The sequence below is a fragment of the Dipodomys ordii genome, unplaced genomic scaffold, assembly GCF_000151885.1.
Source record: "Dipodomys ordii isolate 6190 unplaced genomic scaffold, Dord_2.0 Scaffold4, whole genome shotgun sequence".
NCBI classification, from domain to species: Eukaryota; Metazoa; Chordata; class Mammalia; order Rodentia; family Heteromyidae; genus Dipodomys; species Dipodomys ordii.
In genome coordinates, this window is record NW_012267220.1 from 8,792,568 (window position 1) to 8,814,988 (window position 22,421).

Sequence of the window (22,421 nt, forward strand, 5' to 3'; positions counted from 1 at the left end):
ATTACCAAGAGTTTGCCTACTGATTTCCTTGGGCCACAGAGCATATATATATATATGTGTATATATATATATATATATATATATATATGACACAAATATATGTGTGTATTAAGTGATGTGTGCATATGTGGATGGATAGATAGATAGATAGATAGATAGATAAACTGTGGTACTGAAGTTTGAACTTAGGGACTCATCGTTGCTAGGCAGGTCTAGATCAGCCCTTTATTTTATTTTTTTAAATGATGCATTTGTGATTTCTTGAAAGACTTGTCCTAAATAATAAAGCATTGATGAATCTTTCCAATAAGCTTATTATTTTTATATGATATTGCTAAATTAGAAGATATGCTGAAATAATATATTACTAAGTTCTCAGCATAATATAGTCTCAATAAAATTATTTTGTGTTTTGTGTATGCTTAGATGTGCAGTGATATTTCCTATTCTGAGAAGCTCTTAAAAATTTCATTGAGAGGGCTGGGAAGGTGGCTCAGTGGTAGAGCGCTTGCCTTGCATGCATGAGGCCCTGAGTTAGATTCCTCAGCACTACATAAGAAAAAAGAAAAAAGCCAGAAGTGGTGCTGTGGCTCAAGTAGTAGAGCGCTAGCCTTGAGCTGAAGAGCTCAGGGACAGCGCCCAGGCCCAGAGTGCAGGCCCCACGACCAGACCAAAAAAAAATTTCATTGAGATAATTCAAGATTTTAGAAATAACTTCAGCTTAAATTATAATGAACTACATGCCCCAAACTAAGATGTTAAAAATATTTCTGAAAATTTATGTTATGTGTATCAACCCATATTTAATGGTCATAAAATTAAGGCATTTTATCACTCAAAGTAAGCTTAACAACACAGACTAAGTAAAATTAACTACCAAAAAGCTAAAGAACATGTCTGATTTAAAATGCAAAAGGAAATAGTAAATTAAATTTACCCTAAAGTAGACTTTCTTATAATGCCCGGTAGTAAGTTAGAATGATAGACAATAAAAATGTAAAAAGAAATGTAGTATAATGTACAATTCTTCCTAAATTCTTTCTAAATTTTGGACTGAGAAAAAAAATCTTAGTAGTTATGCTACATTGTGAGATTTTTAAAATAATACCTTTACATTTTAGAGAATTATATCAAGTATTGATTCATATACATGCCTATTCTGACCAGAAATAGGAAAAAAAAACTAAAGCTAGATATAATCATAACAATGCAATTAAAATACTATATTAGGATACATGTAAGATGAGAACCAATTTTCTATTCCACACTTGATCTTTAAAAATGACCAAACAAACCCTGGTGTTGGGGGCTCACAACTGAAATTCTAGCTATTCAGGAGGCTGAGATCTGAGGATCCTGGTTGGAAGTCAGACTTGAAAGGGAAGTCGTTGAGACCCTTATCTCCAATTAACCACAAAAAAACTCATAAGTGGAACTGTGGCTCAAGTGGTAGAGCACTTGAGCAAAATGTTCAGGGACAGACTCCAGGTTCTGAGTTCAAGCCTCAGGATCTGCACTAAAAAAAAAAAAGCATAAAAGACCAAAGCATAAAGAAAAGAAACAAAAGCAACAAAACTTTGTGTATATGAAAGTTGTTGTGAAAGTACTAAAACTTTGAGTGGCAATAAGGAATGAAAATATTAAACTTCTAAGACTGATAGTATTGGTCATGTGAATTGTTATAAGATAGAACAGCATTAAATATAAAATTTTAACTCAGCATTTTTCTCTCAGTATATATCTATGAAACATTGTTCATACAACTAAGACAATAGCTTACCACAAATTCTTCATGTTTTAATGACCAAAGTAACAGAGGGAGGAAATTGAATTGTTCCATTTATATGAGTTTCAAATGTGTGTCTTTTTTTTTTTTTTGGGTCCGGTTGTGGGGCCTGAACTTTGGGCCTGGGCGCTGTCCCTCAGCTCTTCAGCTCAAGGCTAGCACTCTACCACTTGAGCCATAGCACCACTTCCAGCTTTTTTTTTCTGCTTATGTGGTGCTGAGGAATCGAACCCAGGACCTCATGCATGCAAGGCAAGCGTTCTACCACTGAGCCACCTTCCCAGCCCTACAGGTGTGTCCTTTTAAAAATTGCTAACAAGCATACAATAACTTGTCTTTGAGGAAAATTCTCATTATTTAGAAGAGCCTGACATAAAAGATTTAAATGAATTAAGAATTGTTTTTTCCAAAATAGTCTAAAATAAAATATTCATTTTCATTTATTAAAATGGAAACCTTAAGAGAAGGCAACTATAGATGAAATTAAATTATTTTATAAGTGTAAGTCAATTTTTAATATGTATTTGCTTGAATGTAGCTCTGAGACAATTTTACATTTATTATAGATGACATCTAAATTAACTATGAAGCCAAATCTATGCTTGTTATATTGAACTTAGATTCAATATATGTTTGGAGATGAATAAATGGTAAAGCATCAATTTTAAAGATTAATGATTTAGAAGAAATATGATGAAAATTTAATATAAATATTTTTAAAGGCAGATGAAAAATTAATACATTTAAAAACTTGATAAATCTATTTCTAGCATGTTAGATTCAGTGATAACTCATAATTAAGAGTGCTATAAGATATCACAATATTTTGCAAATGTAAAGAAGCAACATTTTTATTTAGTTTTATATTTTCTGTTTGTCTTTTCTTTTTTCTTTTCTTTTGCCAGTCCTGGGGTTTGAAATAAGGGCCTGGGCACTGTCCCTGAGCTTCTTTGCTTAAGGCTAGCACTCTACCACTTGAGCCACTGGGCTACTTCCAGCTTTTTCTGTTTGTGTTGTCCTGAGGAATCGAACCCAGGACTTCATGCATGTTAGGCAAACCCTCTATCACTAAGCAACCTTCCCAGCCCCATTTGTCTTGTTTTGAAGCTGAATTTCTGTATTAGAGCTCAATTTCTCCTCAACCTCATGATCTTCTTGCAGCCGCATCTCTCTGGAATCATGAAGCAATAAGTTTTGCTGTTTGGGTTAGCTTTGAGATGGAAGTCACCATAAAACACTTAAATTTAGACATAGCCTTACTTTATTGAATACTATTTTCCTAACATTTCAGGTGGTATATAGCTCTGTTTAACATAAACTCTGTACTTGTTTTGGGGAAGTAATTAAAATCTTATCAGTTTTGTTGACTTCAGAGAATAAAATTTCAACCCCAGATATGAGTCATTTGTGTAGAATTTTGTTTGAATCAAATTATTGAAAAATTATGAAATGGAAAGATTTGGGAAAAAATATATTAAGCAAAGTACGCCAAACCCAAAAAACCATAAGGTTTCCCTCACTTGTGGTAATTAGACAGTGCCTATAAATCTACAAGTAAACGCAATGGACAGTAAAAGACAAAACATTACACTTGGATTTAATAAAGAGGACTCTAAACATTTATGCAGCGAGACCAGAGGAGGTTGTATTTTTTAATTTTTTTAATTTTTATTTTGTCTATCATGTGGCTTGAACTCTGGGTCTAGGTGCTATCCCTGAGCTCTTCAGGAGGTTTATTGTCGGTAAGAGTCTCATGGACTTTCCTTCCCAGGCTGGCTTTGAACCACAATCCTCAGATCTCAGCCTCCTCAGTAGCTAGAATTACAGGTGTGAGCCACCGATGCCCGGCCAAAGAAGGGTATTCTTAGGAGAGGCTCACAAGGGCTCAGTAGCTATTCGCATGTGATCATATTATTAAAGTGAACTCTAAGAAATGGAAACAAGTTTTTTTTATTTTAACTTTATGATTTGTTTTGTTTGTTTTTTTCCTTTTGTCACTGTTTTTGAGTTTTGTACTTTTTGTCTTGTATGTAAATATATCTGTTTTGGAGAGGGTAAGGGGAAACCCAAAAATACTGGGACAAAGGGTGAACTAATTCAGCAGCAATACTCCCTAGACATTACAATGAAAATGAACCAAACAACTTAGGGGATAGGGGGCTTGAGAGGGAAAAAATTGGAAAAAATGAGGGAAGAAATGACACTGTTTGAAAAGAAATGTACTATACTCATTACTTGACCTGTGTAACTGTAACCCTTCTGTACGTCACCTTTACAATAAAAATAAGTTAAAATTATTTTAACATATTTTTTCAGATATATATCAAAGAAAGTTGTAGAAATATTTTATGGACTGAAAGACTATTTTACACTCTATAGAGCATAGCATTAACTGACATAGAATGGAATGATTAAGAAATAACTTAGTGCACACAGATACTGTATTGCTTTCAATCATGATGCTTCACGCCTTCAGTCTAAGAGTGTATTTTTCTTATATTATATTGCTTATATGAGGGTAAGGGGTTCAGTGTTGCATTTCCACATGTTTATATTGTATTGCAATTAACCTCATCCTCTCAATCACTTTCCCTGTATCTGTGTGTTTTTGTCTTTCCCTAAGACTGTAGAGAGGAGAAAATGTTACAGGATAGACAGGTAACTATTTTCTATCCTTAGAGGTATTTGGAATTATTTTTAAAGCAAGATAGCATATAAATTTACAAGTAAATCAAGTAATTATACATTTTTGTGCAGATTGTCAAAATGCAGCCAATGATACATATTTTTTAAAACCTTGGTGCTTAGTAAAACATGAACTTGGTCATTTCATAAATCTAAAACTCATTTATACACACACACACATATATATATATATATATATATATATATAAGTTAGTAACTAACAGGACAACAGAGCACTAGACTACAGTGCACATGAGCTTTCTTTCAGCACACCATTGCATTCTTATATTGGACACGGAAGAAGCTGCGTGAAATGCATTAAAGCAATTCCATCTCATTCATATCTTCCTACAAATAACTCTTAAATCTCTTGTTATCTTTATAAAGCTCTAGGACTCAGTGATAATAAGTACAAGAGCAATGACTTTAGCCATGTATTCTCCTGTCATGCATGCATCCACACAAACAGCACAGGAGGCAGCAACTGGGACATGGTGTACTAGCAATTAGCACAGAGCACGCTACGACAGTGAGAGGTGGGGAAATCTGGATGCAAGAGTAAGCTTGGATCCTTTCTCAGGAAACAAAATCCCCTTTAACTCCATAATAGAAGTCAAGTCAAGTGCCAAAGAGTGTAGATAACTCTCAAGTCTATGCTGGACCAAGTTACTAATAATGATAATAGTAATAATAATAATAAACAACTTTCCTAAGAATACTATTTGCATAAGCAAGATCTCTTATTGTAACATTCTATAAAGCAGTCTCATCTACTTTGCCTATTCTGTCAAATTAGAACATTGAGTAAATTTTAAGTAACCAGTACTCAAGAAAATAAAAAACATACTGCTTCAATTTAGATTTATTATTTCAGGTGGATTTAAAGATTTAGTTTGCTAAGATTGCTTCTTAGCAAAATACATAGTTTAAGTGAAGGATAAACTTGGCCAGCTCAGAGAGTTGTTAGTTTGAGGAAAAATAGTTTTCAAAAAGAAAACTAATATCCTCAATTTTCCCAGTTCTCAGAATACTTGAGAAAATAAATGAGATTTGCACACTTTCTCATAAATGTGTTTGCATTATCTTATTACTACATTTAAAAGGAATTAATTGATTCGCCCTGAGACAAGGCTAACATTTTATCAGTGATTTTCTTTTAAAGTCAAAATTGATAGAAGATATCTTTTTGATTGCATTGTTCACTAACTGTTCAGTTACTGGAGGCATGAATTGTTTTGGTCTTCATAATAGATTTTTATACACACAGCCTCTACTATGTAGTCTAATATGCACATGTATATGTATGTATATAAATATAAATTACAAACTATGTACATAATTATGTAAAACCCATGCAATTAAAAATTTACAGTCAAGATTGTCAAGTAAACATGAATAGATAATGATGTTATTTTCAGGGACATAAAGAGAGATACTGAAAAATAATGTGTAATTTTCTTTAACAAAGGAAAATAATTAATTCCATATTCTCCAAGAAATTGATATGTACTTTAAACTTATACGAGGTATAGACATGCTATGAAGTTGAGTTTACTACAATGTTAACATTATGTTCCTCCTGAGATTCTGAACTGGGGTATATGGTAGAACTATCTTGGAAGCTATTCTGAAATTTACCCCAGAAATGTTAGTTCAATAAATGGTACTATTTGTATATGGTTTTCCAGACCAAGACCGTGGCTTTGATAGATTTATATTTAATTATTGCATGTTATATTAAAAGTGCCCAATCAAACCACCTGGAGACAAATACTCTACCCTTAATCACCTTCACATTATTTATGCATTGTACTTAGACATAGGTCCTTGTAATCATTCTTCATTAAAAAAAATTCTAAAGATACTGCTACCAAATTGCTCGATTTACTATAAATAATCTCAACATAAAGAATGGAGTGTAAAAATACTAGATTAAAGACAAAGACCCTGCATGAAGCATTTTAGCTTGCATCTGTTTTTTAATAATTATCTAAATGAGTTTCACATTTATTTTGGAGCTAATATTGTCCCAAATATATGACTCCTTCTCTTTTCTTGATTATGATGAAAATATAGGCTATTTCCCTTACATACATACGTATATACATATTAAATAATTTTCAAAAATCAAATGGCTGTGCTTATAAAATGATGATATCTAAATATCCATTTACTGAGTGAAGGCACACTGTAGAGTTCTTAGAAAAGAAGGGCATCTTTAACTGCAAAGATATCACATTTGCATATGAAGGAGCTATGTTTCCCCACCAAACACTGACTCAGTGCAGAATACGCTGTCTGATATTTTTATTGATGATCGCATTCCTCCTTTTAGAGTTAAGAAAGTCAATTTACCGTGTCTGAGAAACGGTAAAACTTCTCCAATGCAAAAGCTTCTGTCTGTGGGGAGGTAAAGTGAACCAAGAGGGATTGAGAAACCAAAGAATCAAGTCATACATGATGAAATATAATTACACAATCTATTTTAATCACATTTACCATTTCAGCATACATACGTATCAGTTAATAGAGGTTCATGCATGTAAAATAGCTACTCCCAAAGTGTGAGTCAAATTTGAAAATAACTGGCTCTTTTTATAAATTATTTATAGAAAAAAGTATTTTCTTCCTTAATATTTCAAATAATAGAGCTATTACTATGTCTACAATTTCGTATTTCTCTAGAATAGCAATTCTAGTGAGAAATATTCTTTCATCTTTTTGTGAGTTACCGTAAAGATCACCATTTTTTATATCTTACTCTTATATGTCACAAAATTGAGTAAAGAGATGGTTTCACAAAAAAATAATGTTTTTAAAGGAGGGACCAGAATTAAGCCTCTGTATGTGTGGTCCATTACTTCACCCGTTGTATGATCTGACTGGTGGTTATAGAAGATGTATGGCATTTCCCCATTAGGCACCATGTACATGACACTTCTCATGACTAGTGTTTGCAGCACATGGTTGATACATTTTTAAATGAAGAGAGAGAAGGAAGATGATGAAATAAAAATGCACAATCAAATCATGTTGACAAGGAAAACATGTATTGTCTTTGACAGTTACAAACAAGAAAGAGAGGAAAGTGCTTTACCCCAGTGATAACAAAGTTCATTCTCTCATGGTGTTTCAGCTAGTGTTGAGACATAGGAGGGGGAAGGAAGAGAGAGACAGAGACAGAGATAGAGAGACAGACAGAAAGAGAAAGAGACAGACAGTGAGACAGGATGGGTATAGAAGAATGATGAAATATAAGTAGACCAACAGATTAAGGGGAGGTGGAGAAAGAAGATACAGAAAGGAAAGATGTAGAAATCTGATCATCCTAATGCATTTTATTAGGCAGATATGCTTTTATTTAATCACATGTAAGAGCTTAAAAAATGTTCCTATCCAGGGTAAGCTCGGTCTCCTAATACTGTTATTCATTCCATGCAGCAGTTTGCCACACTCCAAAACTGCTGTGATGGGTTTTGGAAGGCCAGTTACTTCCTTAGAATATGTTTAATGCTGAGCGGATTTGAGTACTGAGAGATCAAAATGCTTCCCTTTGAAAAACAAGTTCAATAAATACATAAGTAGTCAATAGTTTAGAAACCACCAAACCTGTAAAATTTCTTGAGAAGTCACACTTTGAAATCAGACCATTATCTTACAATTTATGTTTTGACTTAAATATTCCAGTATAATAGACTCTGGCTATAATTATTTCTAAATTGCAATTCTTGGTGTGAAAAATCTATTTTCTTTGAAGATATCAGTTGGTATATTCACATTTGAGGAAACAAACCCATAGATCTATTATTGAAATAACTCGTATAAAAAAATGAAAAAGAGTTGGTCAAAAACATGTGCCTCACAGTTATGGTCCAACAAAACAAGCCCCAGGCAATAGGTTCTTGCAAGATGGGGGGGTGAGACCAAGGGGAAGAGGGGTAGACGAATGAAGAGGAAAGTGGGAAAGAATTCATGGTACATACCACAAAAATGAGAAAAGTAAAAGAAGGGGCAGGTTGAAGAGGGGTGAGCATGATGCATGGGGTAACACAGGTCAGCTGCTTTGTTAAATGGGACCTCCTTTGTACAATTACTTAAAGATAATAATAATAATAATACACGTCTCTAATGGACAATGCCATTGCAGGTCTTTGTAGATGGAAACAACCTTATTCGTAACCTCTTATTCAGCTAGGAGGTTACTTATATTCCATAGGTTACATCTAATGGTCTCCTAATCATATTCTAGAAAAATTTTCTTATAGGTTCAATTTTCTCTGATTAGATGATTATAAAGCAACCACAGCACTTTATTGCATTTCTCCTAGGGTTTCAGAAGAACTAGATTAAAAATATGAAAATATGCTTAAGCATATGCTTGAGTCAGTATGAAGTTATCATCATGGAGTTAAGAAATACATACTATGTTGTGGAAACAAAGACATGAGTTCAACAAGAGGAACAATTTTAATAGTTATATTTGATGCCATATATAAAATATAACTATCAGAAACACTCTAACATTGCAAGAGATGTGAAGAGTGCTGTTTCTAGAGGCATACTGAGGGAAAAACACTCCTATCACTTGATGCTATTTAAAGCATAAAGGGGTACCATTTTCTCTTTGAATCTAATTTGATACTTTGTTCTCAGCCTTAGTTCCTGTCCTATAAACAGTCTACAGCCACTCTCCAGTGAAAAATGATACCCCACCAAACCATCGTGTTGACTCTCTTACCTTATTTTTTCTCTTGCGTCGGAATCGCAGGAGCTCTTTGTGCTGCCTTGAGACAAAGTTCACAGCTGCATATTCCAGAAGTGCTGAAAACACGAAAAGGAGGCAAACTGCCATCCAGATGTCGATAGCTTTGACATAAGAAACCTAGCTCAGAGAGAAGATAGAGGGAGACAATGACTCACATTGTTATTTCCTTTGGGAACAAAATTGAGTTTACAACGATGAAAGCAAGGCTATTTTTCCCCTTAACAACTTTTTATTTCTGGGAATTATAAGGATTAGTCAAACTTTTAAGACTTGGTTATATTTTGTTATTGTTTTTCAAATGAGACAGTAACTCAGAGATGAAACACAAGCTAAAAATAGAATTTTACTGTTTTTTTTTTTAGGAGAAAGCAAAAGGGAGGGGGAAGAGTGAGATAAAACAATCATCATCTTCAATGCGCATTATGCAAAAATCAAACTACATAACCTGAGAGGACGCATGGAAAGAGGGAAGTTAGGGGAGATTGATGAAAGGGATGACATAAATCAAGAAACATTGGGCTGGGAAGGTGGCTCAGTGGTAGAGCGCTTGCCTTGCATGCCTGAGGCCCTGGGTTCGATTCCTCGGCACCACATAAGCAAAAAGAAAAAAAAGCCGAAGTGGTGCTGTGGCTCAAGTGGTAGAGCGCTAGCCTTGAGCTGAAGAGCTGAGGGACAGCACCCAGGCCCAGAATTCAGGCCCCACGACCGGACCCCTCCCCCCAAAAAAAGAAATATTATACTCATAACCTGACTTATGGAATTGTAAGTTCTTTGTAAACTCTTTATATTACTACTTAGTCATAAACTCATATATACATACATCTATATTTAATTTTTCTTTTAAAAAGGATTTTTGTTTTATTTTTCCTTTAATTTTTAATTTAAATACTTGTAGTTTATAATTTTATTTATCCATTTGATGAAGATGATTTTATTTCAGTGAATTTAAAATGAATAGTCATTGTTATTTGTTATCTACTGAGGTATTTAGACACGTTTAGAAGAATGGGAATTGAATTCCCAAGCTGCTCAGTCATTACTATCTTACTGCAAATATCATGACATATTTGCATAGGTATATGTACATATATATGTATATATGTGTAAAAATTGAACTATATAACTTGACAATAGGGATAGGAGAGCAAAAAATGTATATTATATATATAGTCTTACAGGTATGTATACCACTGCTGAGCGTTGCAAGAATAATTTCCAGACATGGTATCATTTTTTCAATAAAATCTGGAATTTAACATTGGATATATCTTTCCATTTAATCCTAACACCTCATTCCTATTTTATCATTTTCCCTAAGAATGACAATTTTTATTCAAAACTACTTAAAAAAATCCATCCCAGGTCTTAATGTAGGGTAATATTTGCAATTCGGTATTATATCTTTTCAGTCTTCATTCTGTGGAATCTTTGTCCAGTCTTTCCTTATTTTTAGTGACATTGGTGTTTTTGCCATCTGTTTTTAGTAAGAATTCGCCACGAGTTCCCTTTCCTTCACAATGTATTAGAGCAGGACACATAAAATGGCCGTCCATTGGTTAAAATGATGGCTACCAGGTTTCAATATAGTTATTAAGCATCTCATGTGTAGTTTTTGGTATCTTGTTATAGAACACCAGTGAAACTAAGGCAGAGAGAATCAAATTATATGTCATGTGCTTAGATCCCCTTCACTTCCTAGTTAACCCTTTTGTCCCCTCTCCCCTTTCTGTTGTTGATCCTTTCCCACAAAGTCACCCTTCTACATTTATGTTCTATTACCATTACTAGTATCATCATCATCATCATCATCATCTTCATCAATCACCATCACCGTGCTTCTTGTACAGTGATTTGTTTGACACAAAGTGTCAACTTATTTATGAAACACTTCAACAAAGAAAATTCTTTCATTGCTTCCTTTGGTACTGGAAATTGAACCCAAGGCCTCAAGTTTGCTAGTCAGGAACCTTACAGCTTAATCATGTCTCCAACTTCTTTTTGCTTAAGTTATTTTTGAGGTAGTGTTTACAGGGCCAGCCTGATCTGCTGTGTTCCCTTGTGTTGCTGAGAATTGTGGGCATACAGCATTGTCCCCAGACATTGTGTTCCTTACCAGAGCTGGAATGACAGGGACACCCTGGACCCATACATTGGTTGGCATAGAATCTCGACTTGTCTTTGTCTAGGCTAGGATCTAGATTCCCTAATTTCTATCTTTCTGTTAGCTAGGATTACAGATTTGTGCCATATGCTTGGCTGCTCCTCTTCTGTTTTATTCTAGTGCTGTGTTAAATGTGCATCTGTTTGCAAAGGATGGATGCAAATTTCTTCAGTTTTGTCAGAAATTGACATGGGTTTGCAAATACATGCTGTCTCATATGAATTCAGCCTTCAAGCATCAAGTCACACCATTCCTAGGGGACTATGATTCATAAAGCAAATGTTCATTCTTTGTTGCTTGTCATGGAGCTTGAACTCAGGGTCTGGACACTGTCTCTGAGCTTCTTGCTCAAGGCTAGTGCTCTACCACTTGAGCCACAGCTCCACTCCAGGTTTTTTCCTGTTTATGTGGTACTGAGGAATAGAACGTGGGACTTCATGCATGCTAGGCAAGCACTCCACCACTGAGCCACATTCCCAGTCCCAACATCCTGAATCTATAATGACATGGGCCACAGAATGAAATCACCATTACAATTTACAAATTCAACAAATGTGTGCTATGATTAAAAGCACCTGCCAGGAAGCAACTAAGCATGAATATCTCTTGAGTAGTAGGGCATCTAAAAGTTCTACTTTTCTTCTATGCACGATTTTTTTTTACCAGATTTTAGATGTTTTCTCCATTGACAACACACTACTTTTAAAATAAGTCATGAAGAATGGATGCTACTGAAATGTACGTGACAAACCTGGTAATGATAACTTTCTGGATACCTGAGCTGCTATGTATATGTTCCTCCTATGCATTTACCTTTGGTAAGGAAGCCCGTGATCCTGAACTCTGGGTGGTCATGGTCAACACGGTGGTTATTCCCAAAGCCACCCTGGCTGGGGCTGCGTCCATGTTGATCCAGAAGGAAACCCAGGATAGAATGACAATCAGGAGACTTGGAATGTACATCTGGATCAGGTAGTAACCCATCTGTCGTTCCAGATGGAATCGCACTTCTATACATGTGAACTTTCCTAATCGATGTAAAAGAAGGCCGCAATGAGGGAAAAGCAGGTCTTACTATAGCACCGAACAGCACAATTTCATTTGTATTGTTGAAAAAATTCTTTTTCTCTAAAACAGAGATCCTCCCAAGCATGTATTCAAATTTGTTAATGGTTTTAAAAGTTTCAGTTAGCATCTAGAAGAATGTAATAATGTATATTGATACATATACACATATACCTATATATGCAAAAAACTGTAATATCATTAGATGCCTATACTCAAAGATCCAGTTTTTTCACATGTTTCTAACAATTGCTTCTGAAGTAGATAGGGGATTGCATATTTATAATACAAAAATCTTATTTACTAATTTCTGGTGTTTCTACATGCACCAGACAAATACCTTCAGCATTTATTTCAGAAATCTTTACATTTGCTTTAAAATTCTAAGGCATAAGTACAATTGAGTAAGGAATTCTTAAACAATAACACAAGCAAAAGGAGATGTGTCTTATTACACATTAATACTATTTAACATATATGTGCTCGTGTGTCTCATTATCTTTTTGTTAATTATGTTAAATAAAAAGTAAATTATAAATATTAAATTGACATTTTGAACATCTCCTTTTACCTTACCTTATAATCTATATTCCATTATTACCTCCCCTTCAAGCAACTATTCTCTACATAATCAAATTCTTGGCTTATTCTCTTTTTGGGGTAGTCATTTTGAGAAAGATGAAATCAGAGGTTTGTAAGTAATGTTGCCTGGTCCCACCAGAAAAGAAAATCGTCAAAGAGCTTGTCCAGGAAAATTGCTGTTGTGTTGCTAGGTAGACTTTGGTGTGAATCTTCTATTCACATGACTTGGATCTAACATAATGGCACTGAGTCAAGGTGGATGATATATGTGATTCCAAGATGAGTGTTAAAAATCTTAACAAAGCTTCACGAGCCCAGGGAATGGTAGCTTCCATTGTTATTATCTATCTATCTGTCTGTCTGTCTATCTATCTATCTATCTATCTATCTATCTATCTATCTATCTATCTATCTATCTATCCGTCTGTCTGTCTATCTGTTTATCTTTGTTCCTTACTAGGACTTGAACTCATGTCCTAAGAGTGGTCCCTTAGCTTTTTTTGCTTAATGTTTTTTTGGGGGGAGGAGGGAGCATAGTTAATTGGTAGTTTAAGGTCTCTTATTGGAGATCTCAGTCTCCTGAGTAGCTAGGATTACAGGCAGGAGCCACTGGCATCCAGCTTTAAACATATTTTTTAAACTACATTGCTGGGAAGGAAAAACACATGCAGTTATATACCATTATTCATATATGTGTGTGCATGTGTATATTCCTGTGTCTTGTGTATCCATGTATGTGTGTATTATTATGTGTGGTTCTGAAGAGAAAAGTAAATAAAATCAGACTCCCTCTCTTTAAATCAATGACCTATTTATCATGGCAAGAGACTACCAGTTAAGAGGAAGAAAGATTTTGGAGAGATTATCAGAAGGCAGATAAAGTAGCTTTGAAATACATAACTGAAAAAGATGTTTTGAATGATAAATTAACTGAACAAAAATTTTGTTTGTATGGGAAATTTTAATTTCAATGCATTTTAACAGAAGGAAAGGGTTTATTTTTATAAGTATGAACCATACTTTATTTTTATAAGTATGGTTCATATATATGCATATAAATATCCTGATATTTGGGGGGGGGTTGTATATGTATAAGGAACCTGACAACTAGGTGATATCTGGGCCTATTATTGGAAAATAATTAACAGATGATTCCCTTGTGTTATAGAAGCTTTTTGTAGGAGGCAAATTAACCACATACTTGCTTGAGAAAAGTACCAAATAATCTCATATAAACAGGACTGGTCATTGTATTTTGAACTCCTGTTCTGTTTGTCCAGTTTTGCTTATGGTAAATATTCATAAGCATAAGCTCATTCTTCTAAGCTGAAATAAGGAAGCACATAGATTTACTTTATGCTAATACAGGGTTTTGAGACCCTGTAAAATCAAAATTCATTCCGAAGTGAGGGTTCCACCTTCACCTATTGTTCTAGACTGTATGTATCTACCTAAAATTTATGTCTCCCTGTAATCTGAGAATAGGGCCTTATTTGGAAATGATATAGGTTATTTTTTTTCTGTAGATGAAATGAAGTTAAAGCCTTAATCTAATATTACTGGTGTCCTCCTAAAAGGGAAGACTGGCTTCAGAGAAATACACTACAGAGCATCATCATATTCAGGAGGCAGAGACTAAACTGAAGTACGTAAAAGCCAAGGATTTCAAAGAAATAGAAAGCTAGGAGAAGGGAGAAAACAATTTTTCCTAGCATCTCTACAGAATATACTGCTCTGCTGAATGTCTAAGATTTGTAGCCTCCAGAACTATGCACGCATACATTTCTATTGGTTTAAATCTCTAAATTTGTGATTGTTTGTTATGACATTTCTAAGAAACTAATATGTCCCTTAGCTCAGCTGTAGAGATTTCATTCAGCTTTTCCTTGAAATAGAGTTTATTAATCCAACTGATTATAGAGGGCTGAGAAAAAAATACAGCCGTTGACTTGCCTGACCTTTATCTTTGTATTGAGATACTTAACTTTGAACCCCTTCATAAGACAGATAAGTCCTCTCTTCAGGGTGGTAAAAATGACAATAATGTTTGGATCTAAAATGGTGAATTAGGGAGAGAATGACTAACAACTCAAGACCTGGTATCGGGAAAGGTCAGATTGCAGTTCTGAAAAAGTGCAAGAGGCTAGGCTAAAGCAGTTTCTTGTCATGAAATGGTAAAAGCAGCAGTGACAGACCAGACCCTCACTGCACTGGAGAGCTATTTCAAAAATGCACAGCTTAATGGAATGCATAGGAGTAGGTTATAGAGCCAACACAGGCATTGTGGGAATAGCATATATTAGTTAAGAGAAGTGACTGAATTTCATGCTTGGAAAAATATCTCACTGAATCTCTTAATGCATGGTGTTTGCAACAATGCCTGATGAGCACTCAGAGCACAGGGCTCCTGTGTCAGTCTGAACAGTAGGCGCTTAGACAAAAATGTTCTGAAATACATGAAAATATGACCAAAAGGAAAATTCAGGCAAATGAACACAAAAAAACAAAGATTTTTTAAAAAAATGTTGTTAGCATATGGTGTTTACTGCCTAAGAATGGTTAAATGTATTTTTCATAGAAACAAAAAGGAACATTTTTAGAAAAATTACCATTCCATAAATGCGGGCCTTTCACAAATATATGCCAATATAATTAAATTTCCAAGCATTTCCAAGCGCCCATATAATTATATAACAGTACACAACGAGTCAAAGCATCCATATGATTCAAATCCATCTGTTTTCCTTTTTCTTTGGGAAACACTGAGTTACACTTAATTATTAACCTAGATTTGCAGTTAAGAAGCATTTGACTATCATAAAATTACAGTCATTAAGTGTAAGTAAGCATAATGTCACTTCTACCTGTATTATAATGTTTAGTGCAGTATCGTAAATCTTTTTCTTCTTTCAACAGAAATTGGGGCAAAGTGAGTCCTTCTGCAACCTGTACGGGTGCTTCATCTTGCCATTCAAAAATGAGATCATTCATTGTGTACCCAACTAGGCAAAACATTATAAAAATATTTATAGCCAAAATAAAAGACAGCCAAAGAAAAACAATAAAAAAACACAGTTGTACAGTTATGTAAGACCAAAGAGTATCAGTTTAACACGATATTTTACCTGATTCCAATCCACACAAGTCTGTACTTTTGGAAAACTCACTGAATAATGTAAGAAATGAAGAAGGCTCATAAAAATATAACATGGCAGGCACAAACATTAAGCTACTAGATTAATTCAGAAATTTCCATATATTTCCACTCTATTAGTTTCCCCTTCCCCCTTCTCTCAAGTTATTCATGACTCCTTCAACAAAAACCAGATACTGTCACTGCTCAGAAAATGACATAAACTACAGTAACCTAGTTTTTGTAGGAGTTACTACTGCCAGATATGTTTCTTGATTTAATCGTTAACTTTTTTATCTTGTATAGTATCTATTTCAATTTTCCATGCTTCAATCAAACACAAAAAATGATATTTTATATAAAAATGTTTTCTACTTAAGGAATAGTACAAAGAATATCCACGTGAAATCATTTATAAAGGAGCAAAGCCTTGCATAGAATTAGCTAGTTGATTTGGCATTGTGATTGTGTCAGTTAGTAATTAAGGTATCCATTATAAATAGTATTTTACCTGGAGATGTACATTTCTCAATGACCTAGAGACAGTAAAAGAGGAATTCATTCTTAACTGCTGCCAAATAAGGCACACGTCTTATTCCTCATAGAACAAGGTGAGATTTCATTCCAGTTTAAACAGATGAATGGAAAATTGAGCTAAAACATCATCTAATTTTGACCTGCTACGTTTTTCAAAAGCTATCCTGTGAAAAGAAACTGGTTCTCTGAAATTTATAGAAGCACAATTTATAGAAGTGCAAGTAACTTGTTCTTAGGTTAAGTAAACATTGGCATTAAGTGATTTAAGAGTGGGAATTGGATAATCTATTCTACTTCAATATAATCCATAAAACATTAAGTCAAAATCAGAAGGAAAACATTGAGATGATCAAGCTTAAAGAGTTTGCTTTACTTTGAGTAATTTTCTGGATATGTTAGGAAACTAAATCCATGGTATTATAGCCTCAACATACCTTCATACAAAACTTGAATCCGTTTTCTTCTACACATTTCAACTGTTTTTTTTTTTTTATCTTGTGCTTTCAGTCAATAGATTTCAGAGAAGTCTGAGAATATTAAGTGGAATATATTGGTTGTTCAGATCACAGTGAATTTAAATGCCTTGTTCCCAAATAAGTCTCATAATGAAAAAAGAATTTATTCAGGGAACAAAGACATTAACCCCAACTTTATCCAGCAGTCTCATATAGTAGCTGTGGTAAAATCTGTAAACAAGTTGCTCTTAATTGTTTCTTTAACAAGTATTTCTTGAACACCAACCATATGTAAGGTCCCTTGAGTTGGAATTTGAAAGTTAGGCAGGGGCTGCCCATCAACAATTTGAAAGATGTAAAAAGTGAAATTTACAGAAAAAAATTAACAAGAGCTTCAATGGTCAAGAACTAGAGAACACATGAATGTACAGAAACATTAATAGAAGCTTGTGCAAAGTTCAAATTCCAGGTTGCAAAGTTTGACTTAAAATTCTCCATGGGAAATAATGGCAAAGTGAAGCGAGAGACATCACAAGAATTATAGTTGGGAAATATTCCCCTAGCATGAGCCTTCCATGGAATTCACAAGGTCAGAAGCACATTCATAGTCATAATAAGACAGTATTTTCCTTTTGCATTGTTTCCATATTTACTCTGATGTTGAAATAACAATGGTGGGTAAAAATTCTAGCACTTTAGTGGCACCAGACTAGGCTGCAAGTTATTTGTAGTCTTTCCTGCTATACCCCTTGATAAAAAAATTTAAAAAAAAACAACACAATGCCACTTTTATGGGAGAATGTTCTTGATCCTTGAATAGTCACAAGTATTAATTTTATTAAATCTTACTCCTAGGTAATATCATCTTTTTAATATCCTACATGAGAAACGGTCATCTGCCTAAATCACTCAGCTGTGTATTGTAATGTGATAATTTTTTAAGGGGAAAACACTGGAGTGATGGGGTTACAAACAAATACGGTATTTGTTATGAAACATCACTTCTATTTTACAAACAAAATAGCTTGAAACTAGTTGTTATGCTTAGGTATCTGATAGATCATTTTCCTGAATGTGAACCTCCATGTCAAGAAAAATAGCAAATATTTGCTATTGATAATAGATTTTGACTTCCTAATGCAGAAATAAATGGTTTCAGTCTTTGGAAGGTGTCTATTTTGAAAACTCAAGAAAGCAGTATTTTTCCAAATGACCAAAAACTGTTATTAAAAACAATGCATAGGTAAGAAAAATCTACTCTAAGGATAAACTAGAAAAATGGGTTTTAATTTGAATATGAAGTGTTTATTTAATACGATTTCCAGTTTCACATTGCTAATAACTCTTGAGCATTACCTTCAGAATCAATTTCTTTTTTTCCTTCCTGAGTAGATAAAACAAAACAAAACAACAACAAAACTTCTGCTGGCCTATCAGGAATATAATAGAGAAATGAATTTTAGCCTATCATTTAACCAAAAGTATATACGTATATACGTGTATGTATGTGTATATATATATATATATATATAAATTTTAAGAGATGTTAAGTTTCTAATCCATTACTGACAGACCATGATGTCAGTATATTAATATCTCACATCTCTGACCATCCAATGAAACATTTTTCCCATTATCTTAAAAGGCCTCTTTATTTTCTTCATAGTACTTATCTTTGTTCTAAGACTTACCCTGACTATATTCATCCATAGAATTTATCCTGACTTTTGATGTATTTATCGAGTTTTTATTTTGTTTTCTTTCTTCCTGCTTTTTATAACTTAAACTTTGTCAAAGTGACATTCTTTTATGGAGATTTAATCCTTGGTATATTTTCTCATTCCTAAGTAATATGGGGACACAGAACAGGTATTTGAATGTGTAAAATAGAAAGATCAAATGGGAGTTGGCTGAGGCCGCACATGACTATAATCTCAGCATTTTGGGAGGAGACCAGACCTTGTCTCACATGAAAGAAAAGAGAAGATATAAAAAAGAAAATCAACACAATGACTTATACATCTCATTGTTGCAATGGGTCCACCTGTATCCCTATTTAAACGATTTGTTTTCCCCTTCCCCTCCACAAATTATACCAACATGAAATACAGTGAAAGCAGGGGTTATACTGTGGGGAGGGACATACAAAGCAACAAAGAAATAATCTTATAAGGAACTTTACAACTTTGGTGGTGGGGGGGAGGATTGGGTGGGGGGATAGGGGGGAGGGGAGGATGGGATGGGAAGGGTAAACAAAGGAGGAGGCTCAATGCTTGATAAGAAATGTACTCATTATCTTGCCCATGTAATTGTAACTCCTCTGTACAGTATTTTCACAATTTAAAAAAAAAAGAAAATCAAATAGAAGGAAGTGGTGAAAGAGTATGTGTTTGTGTGTGTGTGTGTGGGTGTGTGTTGGTGTAGTTTAGAACTGGAGAAGATAATAATAATAACAACAACAATAATAAATGGCTTGGGAGTCTACAGACCATAGTTAAGATTACTAGTCATCTGAGCATCACATCAGAGACAATTTTACTTAAAACTTTTCCAAAAGGAGGAAGAAGTCTTTATTGTAAAAAAGGAAATGATCCATAAAGACACAAAAAGATACAGAAGATGCTCAAGTGCAATTTACCAAGTGAATGACACCAATGAGAAAGACTATATGTTGTATGTTTCCAACTATATGACAAACTGAAAATGGCACAATTAGGGAGACGGCAAAACATCAGTGATTGACAGGGATCAGAGAGGGGGGGGAATAAGTAGATAAGTCATGTGGGAGTTTTAGAATGTTTTACTTGATAACAGTGCTTCTATCTATCTATCTATCTATCTATGTATCTATCTAACTATCCATCTATCCATCACATTGTAAGACATTTACCAAAAGCCACAGAATGTGTAACATCAAGTTTACTGTAGTGTAAAGCTATGAATTTTGATGATGATGATGTCTCAGTGTGGCAGGTTCAATACTTGCTCTGAGCAATATTGAAGGACCAGGTAGCAAATAATGAATTCATAGTTCTTGTTCAATTTTGCTGTGGCCATAAAACTGCTCTAAAATACCAAGTCTGTCTTTTGAAAAAAAAATCTAATGAAAACATTTACATATGGCCAAATTAGAACAAAGTTATGAAATGTTTCCCATAATTAGTCAAATGGATGAAATTTATTAATTAATTCAATAAATAGAGTGCCTACTCTACAGTGAGCATCTTTGTAAATTGCTGCAACTATGAAAGGATTCCATGAATTTTTTTTTTTGTTGTTGTTGTTGGTTGTGGAGCTTGACCTCTGAGCCTGGGCGCTGTCCCTGAGCTCTTCAGCTCAAGGCGATCACTCTACCACTTGAGCCACAGCACCACTTCCCATTTTCTGATGGTAAATTAGAGATAAGAATCTCATGGACTTTCCTGCTCTGGCTGCCTTTGAACTATGATCCTCAGATCTCAGCCTCCTGAGTAGCTAGGATTACAGGCGTGAGCCACCCCTGCTTGGCAAACTTTTTTTTTTACTAATTTAGATATAGCAGGGTTAAAAGAACTGTACTACATTTAGACATGAAAACCAGTTACATCCACTTTCATTGGGTTATAACTTTTTATATTGCTATGTTCCTTCTATTCTAATTGAGGTGGACTTGAGGGAAATGAACTCCTTGATTTACCAATTACAGATGACTAAATCTAAGGAAAGGTGTTCAAAATTTTGGAATTCTCTTTATTCATTTCTCCTAGTCAAGAAGAGGTTTTTTTCTCAGTTAAAATAGAGTTCACTTAGCCCAGTTAAAGGACAGTCTCAAGAAGGACAAATTCAGCAACGACAATTGTAAAGATGCTTCTAAAATGATTTGAATTTTTATCTCCCTACATGTATGTCATCAGGAAATTAGCAATTATTTTACTCAGCTATTATTATAAAAGTGCCATATTTATGATGTCCTATGTTTATCGTTAAATTTACTCCTATTTTCATGGTAAAATGGTCACCCTAATCAAAGGCAGAAGTTGAAATATTCTTGTGGAGAAATGAGCCAGCTGGGTCTGTATTTTTTGCTGGTCTCTCCTTCACAACACAGCAATAATTTCTCCTCTTCTCATGGCAGTACCCAATAAAGTCTAAGCCTGGTAAAGTTCATGGTCCTTTGTGCTGGTGTCACTGTGCTTTGGTGTTTGTACTTGTTGCCTGGGAAATCATTTTAATAGTGAAGCAGTCTCAGTCACACTCTGGCCAGAGCCCTTATCTTCACTTCATTAGATTTCATTTCTGTTCTCAGACCATTTTACCCTACTCAAAATAATTGGATTTGGAAATTATTTTATTGTAAAGTCCCTGGTTGATTGGCTGGATGTTGAAGTTACCAGTTGCATGTTTATGAGACTCTATGGGAACATACAGACCTTTCCAAGAACCCTAAGAACCATATACAATACAATACAACATAACACAACACGACACAAAAGACTGACCTCTCTGTCTGTGTGTCTCTCATCTATCTACTTTTTATTTACATATCTATCAAACTATCACTTTGATGCATGTTTCATATTTTTTCAAATTTATATTTCTTCCTTTAAATTTTATTAGCACACATTACTTGTGCACCATGTTTTCATTGCGATATTTCCAACATGTGTAGAGATCACATTTGTCCTTACTATTGCTTATTCTTCCTCATGACATTGTTTTGTCAATGTAAATAGATCTTGTCATTCTATTTTCATGTAAATAGATAACACACTTTGATCACATTCTTCCCTCTGGTAATGTCTCACTCCCACTAATGGCCCTACCTGAGCTTGCCCTTCCTGCCCTCACGTCCTTATTTGTATATTGTACATTCCACATGTAAGACAAAACATGAGATACTTATCTTTCTGAGTCTGGCTTATATTTTATTTGTTATGGCTGTGTATATTGGCTCAGGCCACACATAATACCATTCCCCTTTTCTCCAGCTCCTGTAAAGCCCTTGCCATTTCTGCTGCACTCTCCTACTCTACTGGATATAGCATTTACAATGATTCTCCTGTCCCCAAGACACCTGAGCAGGCTCCTTTCCCTCCACTTCCTCTTCTGAACGTCTCTTATCCACACTGGAAGATTGTTTTCCAACATTGTCAGGGAGAATCCTTTACGGAATGTCCTTTTACTGCCTTTGCTCCCTGTCACTTTATCTGAGCTGGCTTCTTTCACCTCTTCTTATCTCTGGAACACTAAGACAAACAATGTTCAATCTAGTA

The 22,421-nt window shown here is 34.5% G+C and overlaps 1 protein-coding gene across 2 annotated transcripts in view; it reads right to left on the minus strand.

Annotated features, from left to right (window-relative positions):
• Glra3 (glycine receptor, alpha 3) overlaps window positions 1-22,421 on the minus strand; it is a 120,934-nt gene that overhangs the window by 6,601 nt on the left and 91,912 nt on the right. The window contains exons 6-9 of one of the 2 annotated variants that reach the window (XM_013024965.1): window positions 15,909-16,046; window positions 12,211-12,425; window positions 9,210-9,353; window positions 6,827-6,871 (exon numbers count right to left, since the gene is read on the minus strand). In XM_013024965.1, coding sequence (XP_012880419.1) covers window positions 6,827-6,871; window positions 9,210-9,353; window positions 12,211-12,425; window positions 15,909-16,046 — 542 coding nt within the window. The remainder of the gene's footprint in view (window positions 1-6,826; window positions 6,872-9,209; window positions 9,354-12,210; window positions 12,426-15,908; window positions 16,047-22,421) is intronic. The other variant, XM_013024967.1, reaches the window with a different exon arrangement.